The sequence below is a fragment of the Cetorhinus maximus genome, chromosome 3 (assembly GCF_964194155.1).
Source record: "Cetorhinus maximus chromosome 3, sCetMax3.hap1.1, whole genome shotgun sequence".
NCBI lineage: Eukaryota > Metazoa > Chordata > Chondrichthyes > Lamniformes > Cetorhinidae > Cetorhinus > Cetorhinus maximus.
Window position 1 is genome coordinate 28963930 of NC_135881.1, and position 18661 is coordinate 28982590.

Sequence of the window (18661 nt, forward strand, 5' to 3'; positions counted from 1 at the left end):
AGAGCAAGTGAGTCTGGAAGGCATAGAAATTATAGGCCAATTAAGGCATAAGGGAGTTTGGCAAGGTTGGGTGGTATTTATTTTAATGCAAGGAGTCTGATGAATAAGGCAGTTGAGTTGAGGGCACAAATTAACACATAGGAGTATGATGTCATTGCTGTCACAGAAACATGGTTGAGAGAGAGGCAGGATTGACAGCTCAATATTCCAGAATATAGGGTCTTCAGGTGAGACGGGGAGGAGATAAAAGAGGAGGGGGAATCACAACATTGATCAAGGAATAAATTACAGCAGTAAGGAGGGACGAAATCTTAGAAGGCTCCTCAAATGAAGCCATATGGGTAGAGCTTAAAGACAAAAAAAGAGCAATCACATTGCTGGGAGTGTACTATAGGCCCCAAAACAGTCAGAGAGAAATCAAAGAGCTGATATGTAGGCAAATTTCAGAGAAGTGTACAAAAATAGGATAGTAATAGTGGGAGATTTCAAATTCCCCAACATTAACTGGGTTAGTCATAGTGCGATAGGTTTAGAGGGAGCCGAATTCTTAACATGCATCCAGGAGAGTTTAAGCCAGTACGTAGAAGGTCCTACAAGAGAGTGGGGGTTCTGGACTTAATTTTAGGGAATGAAGCCGGGCAAGTGGTAGAGCATAGTGGGGGAGCATTTTGCAGATAGTGATCATAACTCCATTAGATTCAAGGTTGTTATGGAAAAGGATAATGAAGGGCCAGAAATCAGAGCTCTAAATTGGGGGAAGGCCAATTTTAATAAAATCAGATATGATTTGGTCAGAATGGACTGGGAGCAGCTACTTTGAGGTAAATCTGCATCGGAGCAGTGGGACTCCTTCAAGAAGGAAATAGGGAGAGTACAGGGCTAACATATTCCAGTAAAGATAAAGGGCGGGACCAAAAAAACCAGGGAACCCTGGATGTCAAGCGATATACAGGATTGGATAAAGAGAAAGAGGGAGGCTTATGGCAGATACCGAGGGCTCAAACCATAGCCCTAGAGGAGTATAGAATATGTGGAGGGGAACTGAAAAAGGAAACTAGGAAAGCAAAAAGGGGGCATGAAAAAAACATTGGATTTTCTTATATTTTACCTGCAAAGTTATTTTACAAGTACATTAAGAGTAAGAGGATAACTAGAGAAAGAGTAAGGCCCATTAAGGACCATAGTGGTAATTTGTGTGTGGAGCCGGAAGGCGTAGGTAGGGTTCTAAATGAATACTTTGTGTCAGTGTTCACAAGTGAGAGGGACGACGTGGGTATGGAAATCAGGCAGAAGGACTGTGACATAATTAAAGAAATTAGCACAGAAAGGGTAAGTGGTCTGGCAAGCTTAAAAGTAGATAAATCTCCAGGGCCAGATGAAATGTGTCCCAGGCTGTTGAGTGAGGCAAGGGAGGAGATAGCAGGGGCGCTGGCAATAATTTTCAATACCTCCCTAGCCACAGGAAAGGTGCCAGAGGACTGGAGGACAGCCAATGTGGTACCGTTATTCAAGAAGGAAGAGGTGAACCAGAGAACTACAGGCCACTCAGTCTAACCTCAGTGGTGGGGAAATTATTGGAAGCAATTCTGAGGGACAGAATTAATCTACACTTGGAGAGGCAGGGATTAATCAAGGACAGTCAGCATGGTTTTGTTAAGGGGAGGTCATGTCTGACCAATTTGATTTAATTTTTCGAAGAGGTGACCAGGTATGTAGATGAAGGCAATGCATTTGACGTAGTCTACTTGGACTTCAGCAAGGCTTTTGATAAGGTCCTGCATGGGAGACTGATAACGAAGGTAAGAGCCCATGGAATCCAAGGCAATTTGGTAAATTGGATCCAGAATTGGCTGAGTGGCAGGAGCAGAGGGTGATGGTTGAGGGGTGTTTTTGTGGCTGGATGCCTGTGTCCAGGGGGTTCCACAGGGATCGGTGTTGGGTCCCTTGCTGTTTGTGGTATATATAAACAATTTAGACTTGAATGTAGGAGGGTTGATCAGTAAGTTCGCGGATCACATGAAAATTGGTGGGGTGGTAAATAATGAGGAGGATAGCCTTAGATTACAGGAGGACAAAGACGGGCTGGTCAGATGGGCTGATCAGTGGCAAATGAAAATCAATCCGGATAAGTATGAGGTGACACACTTGGGCAGGAAAAATAAGGCACGGGAATACACGATGAATGGCAGCACCCTGGGAAGTACCGAGGATCAGGGGGACCTTGGTGTGCATGTCCACCGGTCCCTTAAGGTAGATAAGGTGGTTAAGAAGGCATATGCAATACTTGCCTTTATTAACCAAGGCATTGAATATAAGAGCAGGGAGGTTATGCTGGAACTGTATAAAACGCTGCTTAGGCCACAGCTAGAATATTGCGTGGAGTTCTGGAATCCACATTATAGGAAGAATATGATTGCGCTAGAGTGCAGAGGATGTTTACCAGGATGTTGCCTGGGCTGGAGAGTTTTGGTTATGAGGAGAGATTGGATAAACTGGGGTTATTTTCCCTGGAGCAGAGGAGATTGAGGGGGGGGACATGATTGAGGTGTATAAAATTATGAGGGGCATAGATAGGGTAGACAGGAAGGAATATTTCCCCTTGGTGAAGGGATCAATAACCAAGGGGAATAGATTTAAAGCAAGGGGCAGGAGGTTTAGAGGGTATGTAAGGAAGAATTTTTTCACCCAAAAGGTGGTAGCAATCTGGAACTCACTGCCTGAAAGGGTGATAGAGGCAGAAACCTTCGTAACATTTAAGAAGTATTTGGATGTGCACTTGCGATGCCATGGCATATAAGGCTATGCGCCTAGTGCTGGAAAATGGTCCAGGGGGCTTATCGGCTTTTAGCCCCATTAGTTTCCCTAATGCTTTTCCTCTAGTGATAATTATTGTATTTATTTCCTCCCCATCTTTTGCCCCTTGATTACTTAGTATTTTTGGAATGCTAATAGTATCTTCTACCGCAAAGTATTTATTCAACTCCTCTGCCATTCCCTGGTTCTCCATTATTATTTCCCCAGCTTCATTCTTTAAGAGGCTTATGTTCATTTTGGCCTCTCTCTTCCTTTCTGTATATTTAAAGAAGCTCTTACTGTCCTTTTTACATTACTTGCTAGCCTACCCTCAAAGTTTATTTTCTCCCTCTTTATTATTTTTTTGGTCATCTTTTGTTGGTTTTTAAAACTTTTCCAATCCTCTGGCTTACCACTAATCTTTGCTACATTGTACGTGTTTTTTCTTTCAATTTGATTCTGTCCTTAACTTCCTTGCTTAACCATGGTTTGTTTATCCCCTTCCTTGAATCCTTCTTCCTCACTGGGATATATCTTTGTTGAGAGTCATGAACTATTTTCTTAAACGTCAGCCATTGTTCATCAACTGTCTTTTCTGCTAAACTGCTTTCCCAGTCCACTCCAGCCAACTCTGCCCTCATTCCGTTGTAATTACCTTTATTTAAGGCTAGCACAGTTGTTTCTGACCCATGTTTCTCACTCTCAAACTGAAGGCTAAGTTTTGCCATATTATGGTCACTGTTTCCTAGGGGATCTTTTACTCTGAGATCATTTATTAAACCTGTCTCATTACACATTGCCAGGTCCAAAATAGCCTGATCCCTGGTTGGGTTCACAACATATTATTCTAAGAAACTGTCCCAAATACTGAATCCTTGCTCGTGTCTAACTCTGCCAACTTAAATTTTCCCAATCTATGTGAAGATTAAAGTCACCCATGATTAATGTACTGCCTTTTTTACATGCCCTCGTTACCTCCTAATTTATTCTCTGTCCTACAGTATAGCTACTGTCAGGGGGCCTATAGACTACACCCACCAATTTCTTCTTCCCCTTGTTATTTCTTACCTCCACCCATATGGATTCTATATCTTCTGATCCAAGATCCTTTCTTGCTATGGAAGTTATTCCATCTCGTACTAACAAAGCTACCCACCACCTTTTCCTTCCTGCCTGTCCTTTCAAAAAGTTGCATACCATTGAATATTTAGTTCTAGGCTTTGATCTCCTTGTAACTACGTCTCCATAATGGTTATAAAATCATACCCATTAATCTGTGCCACTAATTCATTTATTTTGTTCCAAATACTACGGGAATTTAAGTAAAGAGCCATTAATTTTGCCTTCTAACCATTTTTTCCTCTTTTGGCCCTATTTGCTGCTTTTTTAAATGTTTGTACACTCTTTCCCTTCTTGTCACACTCTGGGTATCATTACCTAAATAGCTGCCCTGCAAGACTGCCATGTCCTTTTGTTTTATAAGCCTACGTATCCCTTCCAGAACCCTCCCTCCCCCCCCTCTATTTAGTTTAAGGTGCTCTCTACAGCCCTAGTTGCTCAGTTCACCAGAACACCGGTCCCAGTACAGTTTAAGTGAAGTACATCCCACCAGAACAGCTCCCTTCTACTCCAGTACTAGTGCCAGTACTGCATGAACTGAAGCCCATTCCTCCCACACCAATCTCTGAGCCACACATTTAACTCCTTGACTTTACTTACCCTATGCCAGTTTGCCAGCGACTCAGGTAGCAATCCCAAGATTATTACCTTGGAGCTTCTGCTTTTTAATTTAGCTCCTAACTGTTCAAATTCTTTCAGCAGAACCTCCTTTCTCATCTTATCAATGTCGCTGGTACCAACATGGACGACAACAACTGGATCCCTTCCCTCCCACTCCAAGTTCCTCTCCAGTCCTGAGGAGATATCCTTAACCCAGGTACCGGGCAGGCAACACAGCCTTCAGGGGTCACGCTCACGGCTGCAGAGAACAGTATCTATCCCCCTAATGATACTGTCCCCTACCACTACTACGTTCCCATTTCCTCCCCCAACTTGAATGGTTCCCTGTACCACGGTTCCGTGGTCAGTTAACTCATCCTCCCTGCAGTCCTCGCTCTCATCCACACAGCTTGCAAGAACCTTGTAACTGCTGGACAGTTGCAGGGGCCGAGGCTCCTCAAATGCTACCCCCTGGGTCCCCAAACCTACTTCACCTGCAGTCACACCCTCTTGTCCCTGATCACAGACCAAATTTGAATTACCTAATCTGAGAGGTGTGACCGCCTCCTGGAGCAAAGTGTCCAGGTAACTTTCCCCCTCCCTGATGTGGCGCAATGTCTGCAGCTCGTACTCCAGCTCCTTAACTCGGAACCAAAGTTCCTCGAGCTGCAAACACTTGTTACAGATGTGTTCGCTCTAGATGACTTTGGTGTCTAGCAGCTCCCACATGCTGCAGTAGCAACGCATCACCCGTCCTGCCATCGCTATCGTATTTTATTCAGTTTATTACTCTAGTATTCCCACTATTTAGACTTTATTATAATGTTTTTTTTATACACACCAGTATCGATCTTATAGATAACAAGCTACCTTTAAGAAAAAGAGACAAAAAAGACTAGAGATCTAAACACAAACTGAAAACCTTACTTTACTTTAAAAACTAAAAATATTCACCAATCCTATTCACCAATCAGCTGCTCTCCGTGCTCTTTTCCCTCTCCCGCTCTTTAATGGTCTCACTCTCTCACTGTTAAAGGCCCTGCTCCTTTCATACTCTCTCTTGCTGTAAATGGCCCCGCTGTTTCTCTCTCACTCTCTCACGTATTGAAAGATTGTAGTCTCAGCTTCTGTTACCTCAACTCTCAACAACCTAAGGTTCATTCCATCTGGACCAGAAGAATTGTTAACTTTGCGTGATGCCAACCTATTTTGCATCTCCCACTTATCTGACGCCATGCAATAGCACCTTCTTCCTCGACTGCAACTTTAACATAGTTCTCTTCTTTTGAAGACAGATGCAAAGTATTCATTCAGTACCCCAGTCATGTCCTCTGCCTCAAGACGATTTCTCCTGTTTTAGCCCCCTCCTGTTCCTTTAACTACCATTTTACTTTTATTTTAAAAGAAAGATTTATTGTATAAAATATTTTTGGGTTCCCATTTATGTTACCCATCAATCTTTTCTCATACTCTCTCTTTGTCTTTTTCTATTTCCCCCAGTACTTTCTGTATTCTGCCTTTCAATTGTATTCTGTACCTGATATTTGTCATGAGCCTCCATTTTCTGTTTTATTTTAATCTCCATTTTTTTTTTAATCATCCAAGGGTCTCTAACCTTGGATGCACTATCTTCCCTTCTTATGGGGCTATGCTTGGTTTGTGCCTGAACTATCTCCAACTTGGATGTCTGCAGTGCTCTTTTACCATTTTCCTAGCCAATCTTTGTTCCTGGTGCGCCTGCACTAGGTCCATTCTCAAATCACTGAAGTCGACTCTTCTAATTTAGCATTTCCTGTTTTAAACTTTCCTGAGAGAAAAAATAGATCTAAAAGGACGTACATATCCATTCATGTTTACAGTTAAAGCAACTAAAAGCAGATTACCATGCATTTCTACAATAAAGTAGAATCAAGGGGATTATTGTGGATTGTTTAAGCATCTTAACTGCTGATATTAGACAGTACTATAAAGCAAAAGCTAAGTTCAAATGGTAACCCACAGAGAGTTAGAAGGCTTTGGGTTTGAGGCTTTAAAAGGAAAAGCCCATCCGTCTGTCCTGCTAAACTCAAAAAATTTTGTGGCACCAAAGAGAAAGCTGCTGTTCTGGCCAATGTAGTTTATTGATCAACATCCAAAAGATTAACCTCATTACGGTTTGTGGGATTTTACTGTGCAGTTACAAATGGCCATCCTATTTGCTTATGTAGTTATAATTTCTAAGGAAATCAAGGCAGGTGATTTGGGATATTTGAGATGTGACAAGGGAACTGTATGAATACAAGAGTGGAGGGTAAATGTCAACAGGTATTGTTTGGGCCAAATATCCTGTTTCCATGATATAACTTCATGTATTTAAGTCTTTCTATCTTGAGAAGAAAACTTAAAATCCTAAATTTTCAGTTCATTTCCACTTACAAATTTCCAAATTCTTGGGCGTAGCTTCTTTACTGAACAAACAAATGGCACTCCGTTGGCAGCCGGCATGGACTTGAGGTGCCGAATGACCTCTGTGCCATAAATTACTATAATCCAAAATTAGTAGATTCCCCATTTACAAAACATAAGTAGGTTGCCACTAGTTTTACATGCATTCATAACTAATCATGGACATTCTGCCTAAACTTAGGATCTATTTTAATTTACAAAAATGTTGTACAGCTGGGAATTATTTCCAGAAAGACAGCACTGATAGAATCATTGCTTAGTTTCAACACAAAGTTTTATATCACAGAAACAAGCATTCCAGCCCATCGGTTTTATGCCAGTTGCTTCTCTGCATGAGTCAGTTACTGTAACTCATCTCTCCCACATACTCGCTATACATTTTAACATTACTTTTCGAACTAACTAGATCATTCTATTTTTAAAAGACATGTGGACTTTGCTTCAACCATGGTTTGTGGCACAGAATTTCAAATTCTAACTATCACATTTATAAAGGCATTGCTAAACATAACCTTTCAATTATTTTTCAATATCTTAAGTTTGTGCCCCAGCATCATTAGACTCAGATGTTTACAGCACAGGAGGAGGCCATTCGGCCCATCGTCTCCACGCTGGTCAACAAAGATCTGACTACACCAATCCAAATTTCCAGTACTTGGCCCATAGGCCTGGAGGCTATGGCAATGTAAGTGAATATCTAAATGCTTCTCAAATGTTATGATAGTTTCTGACTCAACCACCCTTTCAGGCAATGTGTTCCAGGCTTGCACCACCCTCTGGGTGAAAAGATTTCTCCTCAACTCCCCACTCAGCCTTCTACCTCTCACCTTAAATCTATGCCCCCTGGTTATTGACCCCTCTACTAATGGAAAAAGTGCCTTCCTATCCACCCTATCTATGCCCCTCATAATCTTATATACCTCTATCAGGTCCCCTCTCAACCTTTGTTGCTCCAAGGAATACAACCCCAGCCTATCCAATCTTTCCTCATAGCTCAGACCCTCCAGCCCAGGCAGCATCCTGGTAAATCTCCTCTGCACCCTCTCCAGTGCAATCACATCCTCTCTATAATGTGATGACCAGAGCTGGAGGCAGTGGTCCAGTTGTGGCCTAACCAGCATTTATACAGTTCCAGCATAACCTCCCTGCTCTTGTATTCTATGCCTCGGCTAATAAAGGCAAGTATCCCTATGCCTTCTTAACCACCTTACCTACCTGTGCTGCAACCTCAGGGATTGGTGGATAAGCACACCAAGGTCCGTCCGATCTTCAGTATTTTGCAGGGTCCTACCATTCATCGTGTAATCCCTCGCCTTGTACGCTCTCCCCAAGTGCATTACCTCACACTTTTCCAGGTTGAATTCCATTTGCCACTGCTCAGCCCACCTGACCAGTCCATTGATAATCTCCTGCAGTTTAGGGCTATCCTCCTCATTATTTACCACCCTACCAATTTTCGTGTCATCTGCAAACTTCTTGATCATACCTCCTACATTTAAGTCCAAATCATTTAGGTACACCACAAACATCAAGGGCCCCAACACTGAGCCCTGCAGAACCCCACTGGAAACAGACTTCCAGTCAGAGAAACATCCCTCTACCATCACCCTCTGCTTCCTGCCTCTCAGCCAATTTTGGATCCAACGTGCCACTTTGTCTTGCATCCCATGGGCTCTTACTTTCTTGATCAGTCTGCTATGAAGGACCTTATCAAAAACTTTGCTAAAGTCCATGTAGACCACATTAAATGCATTACCCTCATCAACACTCCTGGTTACCTCCTCAAAAAATTCAATCAAATTTGTCAAACACGACCTTCCCTTAACAAATCCATGCTGACTATCCCTGATTAATTCGTGTCTCTCCAAGTGCAGATATATTCTGTCCCTCTGAATTCCTTCTAGTAACTTCCCCACCACTGAGGTTAGACTGACTGGCCCGTAATTTCCTGGTCTATCCCTTCCTCCCTTTTTTAATACTGGGACAACTTTAGCAGTCATCCAGTCCTCTGGCACCTCACCTGTGGCCAGAGAGGATTTGAAAATTACTGCCAGGACCCCTGATATCTCTTCCCTCAACAGCCTGGGATACACCTCATTCAGGCCTGCAGATTTATCAATTTTTAAGGCCGCTAAACCCGCTAGTACTTCCTTTCTCTCTCTCTCTATGTTAATTTCCTCTAATATTTCACAGTCCTCCCTGAGGTCTATACCTGTGTCGTCCTTTTCCATTGTGAAGACCAACGCAAGTGTTCAATGAGGACTGTACCCACATCTTCTGGCACCACACACAGATTACCTCTATGGTCCCTAATTGGCCCTACTCTTTCACTAGTTATTCTCGTGCTCTTTATATGTTTGAAAATTCCCTATGAGTTTTCCTTTATTTCATCCACCAATGCTTTCTCATGCACTCTCTTAGCTTTTCTAATTTCATGCTCCCCCTGCATTTTTTATACTTCTCTCGGGACTCTGCCATATTGAGCCCTTGGTATCTGCCATAAGCTTTTCTTTTTTTCTTAATCCTAACCTTTATGTTCCTTGACATCCAGGGTTCTCTAGACTTCGTCCCCCACCTTGATCTTTACGAGAACATATTTGCCCTGTACTCTTGCTATTGCCTGCTTGAATGCCTACTACTGCTCTGACACAGCTTTATCTCCAAGTAGCTGCTCCCAATCCACTTGGGCCAAATCGTATCTCATTTTAGTAAAATTAGCCTTTCCCCAGTTTAGAACTTTTATTCCCAGCCCAACTTTATCATTTTCCATAACTATTGTAAATCTAACTGAGCTATGGTCACTATCTTCAAAAAGGTCCCCTACTGATATGCCTTCTACCTGCCCGGGCTTATTTCCGAATATTACATCCAGAACTGCCCCCTCCCTTCTTGGGCTTTCTACTTACTGGCTAAAAAGTTTCTCCTGGATGCAACTAAAGAATTTTGCTCCCTCCCTATCTTGCACACTAAAACTGTCCCAGTTAATAGTTGGGTAGTTAAAATCCCCTACTATTACTGCCTTACTATTCTTACACTTCTTTGAAATTTGATTTGATTACATATTTGATCCTCTATCTCTCCCTGATTGTTTGGGGGCCTATAGTACACACCCAACAGTATGTTTGCCCCTTTTGTGTTTTTTACTTCTACCCATTAGGCCTCATTTGATGATCCTTCCAAGATATCATCCCTCCTCACTGCCATAATTGATTCCTGAATCAATATTGTGACCCACCCTCCTCTCCTATCCCCCTCTCTATCTCGTCTGAATACCCTATAACCAGCAATGTTGAACTGCCAATCCTGCCCTTCTTTTAGCCAAGTCTCGGTCACAGGCATGTTGGAGTATGATATTATAGATATCTGTGCCCCAAGCTCGTCTGTCTTATTCCTCAGACTCCTTACATTAAAATATATTCCACTTAGCCTTGCTAAACTTATTTCTTTCTTATCTAGCCTATGTTTCCTTTGCCTTCCGGACTCACTTACTAGCTTTTAACTTCTAATTCCATCTCAGCTTTTCTCCCCTCTGAACTACTTTTCAGGATCCCATCCCCCTGCCAATTTAGTTTAAATCCACCCCAACAGCATTAGCAAAGAGGATGTTGGTCCCGTTCCTATTCAGATGTAACCTGTCCAACTTGTACACGTCCCACCTCCCCCAAAAACAATCCCAATGTCCCAAGAATCTAAAGCCCTCCCTCCTGCACCATCTCTCCAGCCATGCATTAATCTGCCATATCCTTCCGTTCCTATACTCACTACTGCGTGGCACCGAGAGTAATCCAGAGATTACTACCTTTGAAGTCCTGCATTTCAATTTCCTACCTAACTCCCTAAAGTCTGCTCGTAGAACCTCATTTCTCTTTCTTCTTATTTCATTGGTCCCAACATAGACCACGACCTCTGGCTGTTCACCCTCCCACTTCAGAATGCCCTGCAGCCATTCCGTGACATCCTTGACCCCGGCACCCTGGAGGCAACATACCATCCTGGAGTCATGTCTACATCCGCAGAAGCACCTGTTTACTCCTCTCACTAACAAATCCCCTACCACTATTGCCCTTCCACACTTCTTCCACCCCCCCCCAACCCCTGGCCACCGAGCAGCTGGACCACCCACAGTGCCATGGCCTTGGAAAACAGTGGGAGTGACGGTTCCTCTGTGGAGGCCAACCAGAGCCAAAGCCAAAAAACGGTTTGCAAGCGAGTGGCACTCGGGGGATTCCCTCACTACCTGCATGGTCCCCTTCTTCTGTCTGGTGGTCACCCATTCCCTCTCTGCTTGCACTTCCTTAAACTTCAGGGTGACCACGCGTTGAAACATGCTATCCATGAACCTCTCAGCCTGATGAATGCACCATAGTGCCCCCAGCTACTGCTCAAGCTCCAAAACCCGGAGCTTGAATTGCACCATTTAGAAGCATCTCCTGCACACATGGTCATCCAGACCGCCAGGCGTGTCTAGGATTTCCCACATAGTGCAGAATGTGCAAACCATGGGACTGAGCTCCGCAGACATATCCTAACTAAATAGAATATGGACCCTTACTTTTATTTTACCCTTGCTCCTACTGGAGTCTCACTGTTTTAACCTCTCTGTCTCGAAATCTTGCTGTTTTAACCTCTATCCCGAAATCTCGCTGTTTTAACCTCTCTGTCCCGAAGTCTCGCGGGAGACTTTTCCACTAGCCAGTGGAAAAACCTATTACTAAGCTATTACAACCTTTAGGGAAGGCATCTGCTTTTTCAACCATAAAGATACTGTAAAAGCTATTTATAGTGTCTGGACGTTAAATAATTATGCATGTGGAACAAATATGAGGATGTGTAATGAACAGTAGCTTGCACAGTTTTGTTTTCAACACAAAGTTCAATGCAAATGGAGTTCCAGGAGTTGACAATTATACTCACAGGCCTGCGGAGAAAGCAGAGAGATAGTGCTCCAACCAGTGGCATGTCACCAATCAAGGGTTCCAGAATCACTCGAATTATACCATTCAGCTGCAAATATAATGAAAGGACCATTATTTCGGAGAAAGAATCCTCTATTTTCACAGGTTAGAGAACAACTGAATTGTGCTCAAAGCACACCACAGATACCTAGAATTCTCATTGGGATTTTATATATTATCAGAGGGTTACAATGCCAAACATTCTCAAAATCAAAGGAATTGCTTTCAAATCATCATTTTGCAGTGGAAAGCACAATTTTAATTTTCTTCACAGGATGAGGCCATTTAAGTTCACTACACACAAGACATCACAAAGACGACAACGTACTAAATTATACTCATGAGCAAGGTTTCACAAGTGACAAAAAAAGCAGCAAAGCTCTCCTGGTAAAATAGGTAAATGGGGAAAGCTTATTCTTCAATATCTATAACTATTTTTTCTATTTTACAATTCCATGCAGCACTGCATCTCAGTGTCATTATGTAACAGAAGGAATCTAGAGTCAATAGAATACAGGAATAGGAGCAAAAAACCATCTAGCCAACCAAGACCATTCCTTCAACAGAGCATTATCTACCCCACCTACCCTACCCCTCCCAAAGCTAACTACTGTATATATGCTCTGATCCCCAAAGGTAATCAAGAAAGACTCTGAAAGTGATCCTTCCATCTTGTTCTACCATTAAACCCTTGCTGACTGCCCTTTCATTTCAAGTAGTACATAGCACCAGTCCAGAGCAATTAATAACCTCTCTACAAATGCTATCCAACATATCTGTATTTCAAAAGGGGCCAGAGAGCTATCTGAAGAGTTCTAGAGCACAAGGCACCTACCTGTATACTCTTCACACCTGCTCTGCAAAAGTACCTCTTGATCTCGAGATCTATCTCGCAGTTTCCAACATAGCTGGGAAAAGGATAAGAAATGTGTAAGCAACATGTCAAAGGATTTTAATTAATCATCAATATAGACCTTTGTTGAAAACCTCAGGATGTTAACACAAAAGTGAAGCACAGCAGGCACTTCACCCACAACAGAGTCTTGTTGCTCCAAGACCAAATTATCGAAGTTGTCTCATAAGCGAAAGAACAAATTTCACAGTTCCCTGCAACTGTCCTATATTCCATGGCTGTGAACATTCCCTCAGATCTTTAGTTTATTTGAATTCTGGAGCTCTATGCAAAACTATGAACCCACTAAGCACTGCAACCAATTTAGTGCCAAAAAGACCAAATTGATGCAAGGTCATTGACCTGAAATGTTAACTCTGTTCCTCTCTCCATAGATGCTGCCTGACCTGCTGATTATTTCCAGCATTCTCTGCTTTTTGTTGTGATGTGGCAGGTCATAATTGCCGGGTTGACCAAATCCCAAGGGAAACTTGGTCAAGCTACTGCAACAATTTGCGATTTGTATTCTTATTACGAGAAGGTATGTGTACTGAAGTCAGAAGGAAAGATTCTACTACCATTTTTGGAGATTTTAAATATTAAATTAAAACATTTATTAACAAAAGAAAAGAAAACTTAAACACAAAGGATTACAGTTACAGAGTAAAATTTAGGCTTACAACATTTCCCAAAGGATTTCTATTTAACTAGACTCACAAATAAACACCCCTTTCCAGGCAACAGTCCCTATAGATTTTTAATCTATAAAAAACCCAATAATATTACCGCAAGGCATCCACTGCTACTGTAGGGAGGTAGTTCACAGGGGCTTCTCTCTGTCTCACTCAACAATGGAAATCCAAAGCTTGTAATAAAACCTTGCTCTCTGGAACAAGCAAACACTTCTCTGGGGTGCCTACAGGTTGCTTACTTCATAGATCTGACCTCGCACAGCACACTCTTCAAGATCTCACATGGCCACACCTCTCCCACAACTTTTAATCTTTCCTTAAATATTTTTTTCCTCTTTCAGCTTTAAACCCATTGTTCTTAACTTTCTTTGGATGTTATCTTTCCCAAAATATAAAAATCTTTCATATTGTCTTTATGGCTACTACTTTCAGGAAAATAAACATAATAACTTTGCTTTATTCGTTTAGGATCTTTGCCAGTTGTAAAACTTCCTTTGATTTTTCTTTCAAACTCAACTCCTCGTTTATTGCCTAATGCAAAGTCCTATTCATTTTGTATTTATTTGTATTGCATGTTAACTTGTTCACCTCCAGTGCAAAATGTCTGCTTTTACACCTAACCCTTTGATGATTTAAACCTGGAAGTTCGGCTGTTTTCAGTTTAATTACACACACACACGCGCACATTCTCAATATCTATTTCAGAAGGGTATGGATCCTGAAAGGATGTTTCCCCATATGGGAGAGGCTAGATCTAGGGGCACCACGATTCGCCACAACCTTCTCAAATGCAACTGGCAATTAGGGATGGCAATAAATGCTGATCTAGACAGCGATGCCCATATGCCATGATGAATAAATAACTTGAGAGAATTTTTTTCCCTGAAGGTCATCAGTCTTTGAAATTCTCTTCTCCAGGGAGCAATGGAGGCAGGGTCATATTTTTAAAGCAAAGTCAGATAGATTCTTGATTGACAAGGGAGTCAAGGGATATAGGGGGTAGACAGCAAAGTAGAGTTGAGGCCACAATCAGGTCAGCCATAATCTTATCAAATGGTGGAGCAGGTTTGAGGGGCCGATTAGCCTACTTCTGTTTCTAATTTGTACATTCACATGTCATACCATTCACTACACTCTAGTGCTATTTCCACTTGACGATATCTGCGATATCAATTTGTCAAAAATCTCTGAAGTATCATTCTCAAATTTTCCTTCCATCCTCAGCGGAGGAAATACCACCTTGCCTATTGACAACCCCTTAAAGGTAGAGAAATTAATGTGTGAGGAAATCAAGACAAACTAGAGGTTTCTACATGTTGGTCCATAACACATAAAACTTCAGGTTCTTCACAAGTGAGACTATCAGCCAGATTCACAGCAATTTACAATGGCAAGTCACCTTGGTATGACTGACATAATATCAATGGCAACACGTTAAAGTTATAACAGAAATATACTGAACAATGCACAGTGGATTTGGCCTTGGTAACAGATACAGGGTGGTGACATCCAAATGCAATGCCACTGTCTATCCTTGGCTTCTGTACAGTTATATTCATGTGCACCATAAAACTGCTGATCTCAAATCTCATATATGCAAACTTAGGTTCAATCTAATAATTGCTCTGAAAGCATTGAACGGTATACATGATATAAACTGTGCTCAAGACAATAATTCATTGGCATAATGAAGAGATTTATTTACCCATCTTGTGACACAACCAATGACTTTTTAAAGGCAGTAAACAAAAATGATCTACATTAACTATATTGCAGATTTGACAACTGCCTTATTTTACTGATTAACAATGTGACCCGTAAAACACAAGCACATAAATGCACACCCTCGCACCTCAACTTAAGTATAACATTAGATTACAGTGTTCACAGTTTCACAGCATAACAAAATATAGTTGTGGAATTAATTAAAAAGTGGAGATGGTTTTACTTCATGAATATTACTGTAATACAACAAATCCAACTGTGATTTGTGAGGTTACGTGACAACTGTAGATAGGTCATTCCACTGGGCCAAATAGATATTTTCCTGAAACACTTGAACTGTACTTGGGTATATCAAAACACAAAATCTACACAAGCCCATATGAAACTCTGAACTGGAAGACTATTTTCATACAAACAATCCTACCTCAAACTGCCTTGCAAGTCAGTTTGCTTCTAGTCATAAAAGGAAAGGAACATTGATTGATTTAGCTCTGGGAGATAAGGTGGTAAAAGACCTGATGTGAGAATTGGAAAATGCCACCATATATAGTTTCAGTGCAAAATTACAAAAAGATAATGAGTGTCAAAGATTTGAATACTGGTTTAGGAAAAGAACAAGTTCAATGTAATAAAACTGGAACAAAGTCAAAATACTGTGGCTGCTGGAAATCTAAAAGGAGAACAGAAAATGCTGGAAACACTCCACAAGTCTGACAGCATCTGTGGAAAGAGAAACAGTAAATGTTTCAGAGTCAGTGATCTTCCTTTAGAACACAATAGTAAAACTTACCGAAGCAGGATGACTGTGAAAGGCTTCAGAATGGGACAAGTTAGCAGAATGGGCAGACAGTAACAAATGCAACTTACAACAACTTACATTTTTATAGCACTTATAACGTAGCAAAACGTCCCACAGTGCTTCACAGGAACTTTGTGTATCTTATTTGCACAATATTATGGACACATATATATGCATATAGAGGTATAGGAACAACAAAACACAGTGTTTTGGATTGTTCTAGCAAAAGAAATGACAAGATATGGTGGTCTTTGTTCTGTGCTATAAAATCCATGATTCTATTTTGCAGCAAATATCTTATGGTTGAAGATGAAACGATCCTGATGAGGAGAGGAGATAATAACAACCCCACCCCACTCAACATTGAGGCAACATTTAACCAAGTATGACATTAGAGAAACGTAGTAAAACAGAGCTCAAAAGGAAAAGCTCTTGTGCATGGAGCTATGCTTAACACACAGGATGGACCTGGCCAACATAAGCTAAACATCACAGAATTGGGGCATTACTCCAATGCCTTCAGTCCAACCATTTTGAGCTAATGATCTTCCCCTAGGTAACTTCCTCAGTCTGGGACAGTTCACTGAAAATTCCAGGGACTCGAGCTCCATTCACAAGGCCACCAACAATGAAACTCATACCTGTCAATGGTATGCAGTTTAGACAACATTCAAGACTTGACTAAGGAATGCAAGGTAACAAGCATCTTTAACCAAGAGGACACGCTGCTATTTCTCCACCAAAGTTTAATGACACTTCCATCACAGAGTTCCCCCATTCGATAATTCATTTCCAACGTTAATGTCCATTCAAATTCCTCTGTTAATAAAACAACCCAAGCCAACCTACAGCAGGACCTCAATAATATCCAGGTTTGGGCTAACAAGTGGCAGGTAACATTCCACTAAATAAGAACCAAGTAACAACCTTCTCCAACAAAAGACAACCCAGCCATAACCTTCTGACCTTCAACAGTGTCACTATCATCAAGTTCCCAAAACATCTTGGGGACTACAATATGACCAGAAGCTTAAGTGGACCAGTGAACAAAGTGGCTCACACACCAAGGCAGAGACTGGGTAATCTAAGAGTGGCTCATTTCCTGAATTCTCAAAGATTATCCACAATCTACAAGGCTTGTCAGGTGTATGACTGAATACTCAACTGGGTTGGTACAGCTTCAACACACAGAACAAAGCAATTCACTTAAACAGCAACCCTGCCACTAGGCTTAATACACACCCCTCCATTATTAACACACTGTGCACTGTAACAACTCACCAAGATTATCTTGTATAGCAATGTGTTGTCAAAGACCTCTCTCACTCAGAAGGACAAGAACAGCACTGTTAAAGGAACAGTATCAAATCCAAGTTCCCCTTTAGTCCTACATGATCCTGACTTGAATATGGGTAATATATTAGCATGGATAGAAGATTGGTTGGCTGGCAGAAAGCAGAGAGTATGCATAAATGGATGTTTTTCTGATTGGCAGAATGTGACGAGTGGAGTCGCACAGGCATCTGTGCTGGGGCCTCAAAGTTTTACACCAATTATTTAGATGAGGGGAGTTAAATTTGCAGATGACAAAAATAGGTAGGAAAGTATGTTGTGAAGAGGACATGAGGAGGTTGCAGGTGGATATAGATAGTTTGAGTGAGTGGGAAAAGATCTGGAAGATGGAGTTTTACGTGGGAAAGTGTGAAGTTGTTCACTTTGGCAGGAAGAACAAAAAAAATCAGGGTATTACTTAAATGGAGAACGGCTGCATAATTCTGAGATGCAGAGGGTTCTAGGTGTTCTCGTACATGAGTCACAAAAAGTATGCAAGTACAGCAAGTAATTAAGAAAGCTAATGGAATGCTATCCCTTATTATGAGAGGGATCGAACAGAAAAGTAAGGATAAAAGCAAAAAACTGCAGATGCTGGAAATCCAAAACAAAAATAAAAATACCTGGAAAAACTCAGCAGGTCTGGCAGCATCTGCGGAGAGGAACACAGTTAACATTTCGAGTCTGTATGACTCTTCAACAGAACTAAGAAAAGAGGTGAAATATAAGCTGGTTTAAGGAGGATTGGGGGGGGTGGGGGGGGCAGGTAGAGCTGGATAGAGGGCCAGTAATAGGTGGAGATAACCAAAAGATGTCATAGACAAAAGGACAGAGGTGTTGAAGGTGGTGTTATTATCTAAGGAATGTGCTAATTAAGGGTAGAAAGCAGGACAAGCAAGGTACAGATAGACCTAGTGGGGGTGGGGTGGGGTGAAGGGAAGGGATCGAAATAGGCTAAAAGGTAGAGATAAAACAATGGATGGAAATACATTTAAAAATAATGGAAATAGGTGGGGAAAAAAAATCTATATAAATTATTGGAAAGAAAAGGGGGATCAGAAAGGGGGTGGGGATGGAGGAGAGAATTCATGATCTAAAATTGTTGAACTCAATATTCAGTCCAGAAGGCTGTAAAGTGCCTAGTTGGAAGATGAGGTGCTGTTCCTCCAGTTTGCGTTGAGCTTCACTGGAACAATGCAGCAGGCCAAGGACGGACATGTGGGCATGAGAGCAGGGTGGAGTGTTGAAATGGCAAGTGACAGGGAGGTCTGGGTCATGCTTGCGGACAGACTGAAGGTGTTCTGCAAAG

General features: G+C 41.7%; 1 protein-coding gene across 4 annotated transcripts in view; it reads right to left on the reverse strand.

The window, feature by feature from the left end:
- LOC144676966 (extended synaptotagmin-2-like) overlaps positions 1 to 18661 on the reverse strand; it is a 237409-nt gene that overhangs the window by 120043 nt on the left and 98705 nt on the right. For all 4 annotated transcript variants that reach the window (XM_078537256.1, XM_078537243.1, XM_078537236.1 and 1 more), the window contains exons 5-6: positions 12748 to 12820; positions 11872 to 11961 (exon numbers count right to left, since the gene is read on the reverse strand). In XM_078537256.1, coding sequence (XP_078393382.1) covers positions 11872 to 11961; positions 12748 to 12820 — 163 coding nt within the window. The remainder of the gene's footprint in view (positions 1 to 11871; positions 11962 to 12747; positions 12821 to 18661) is intronic.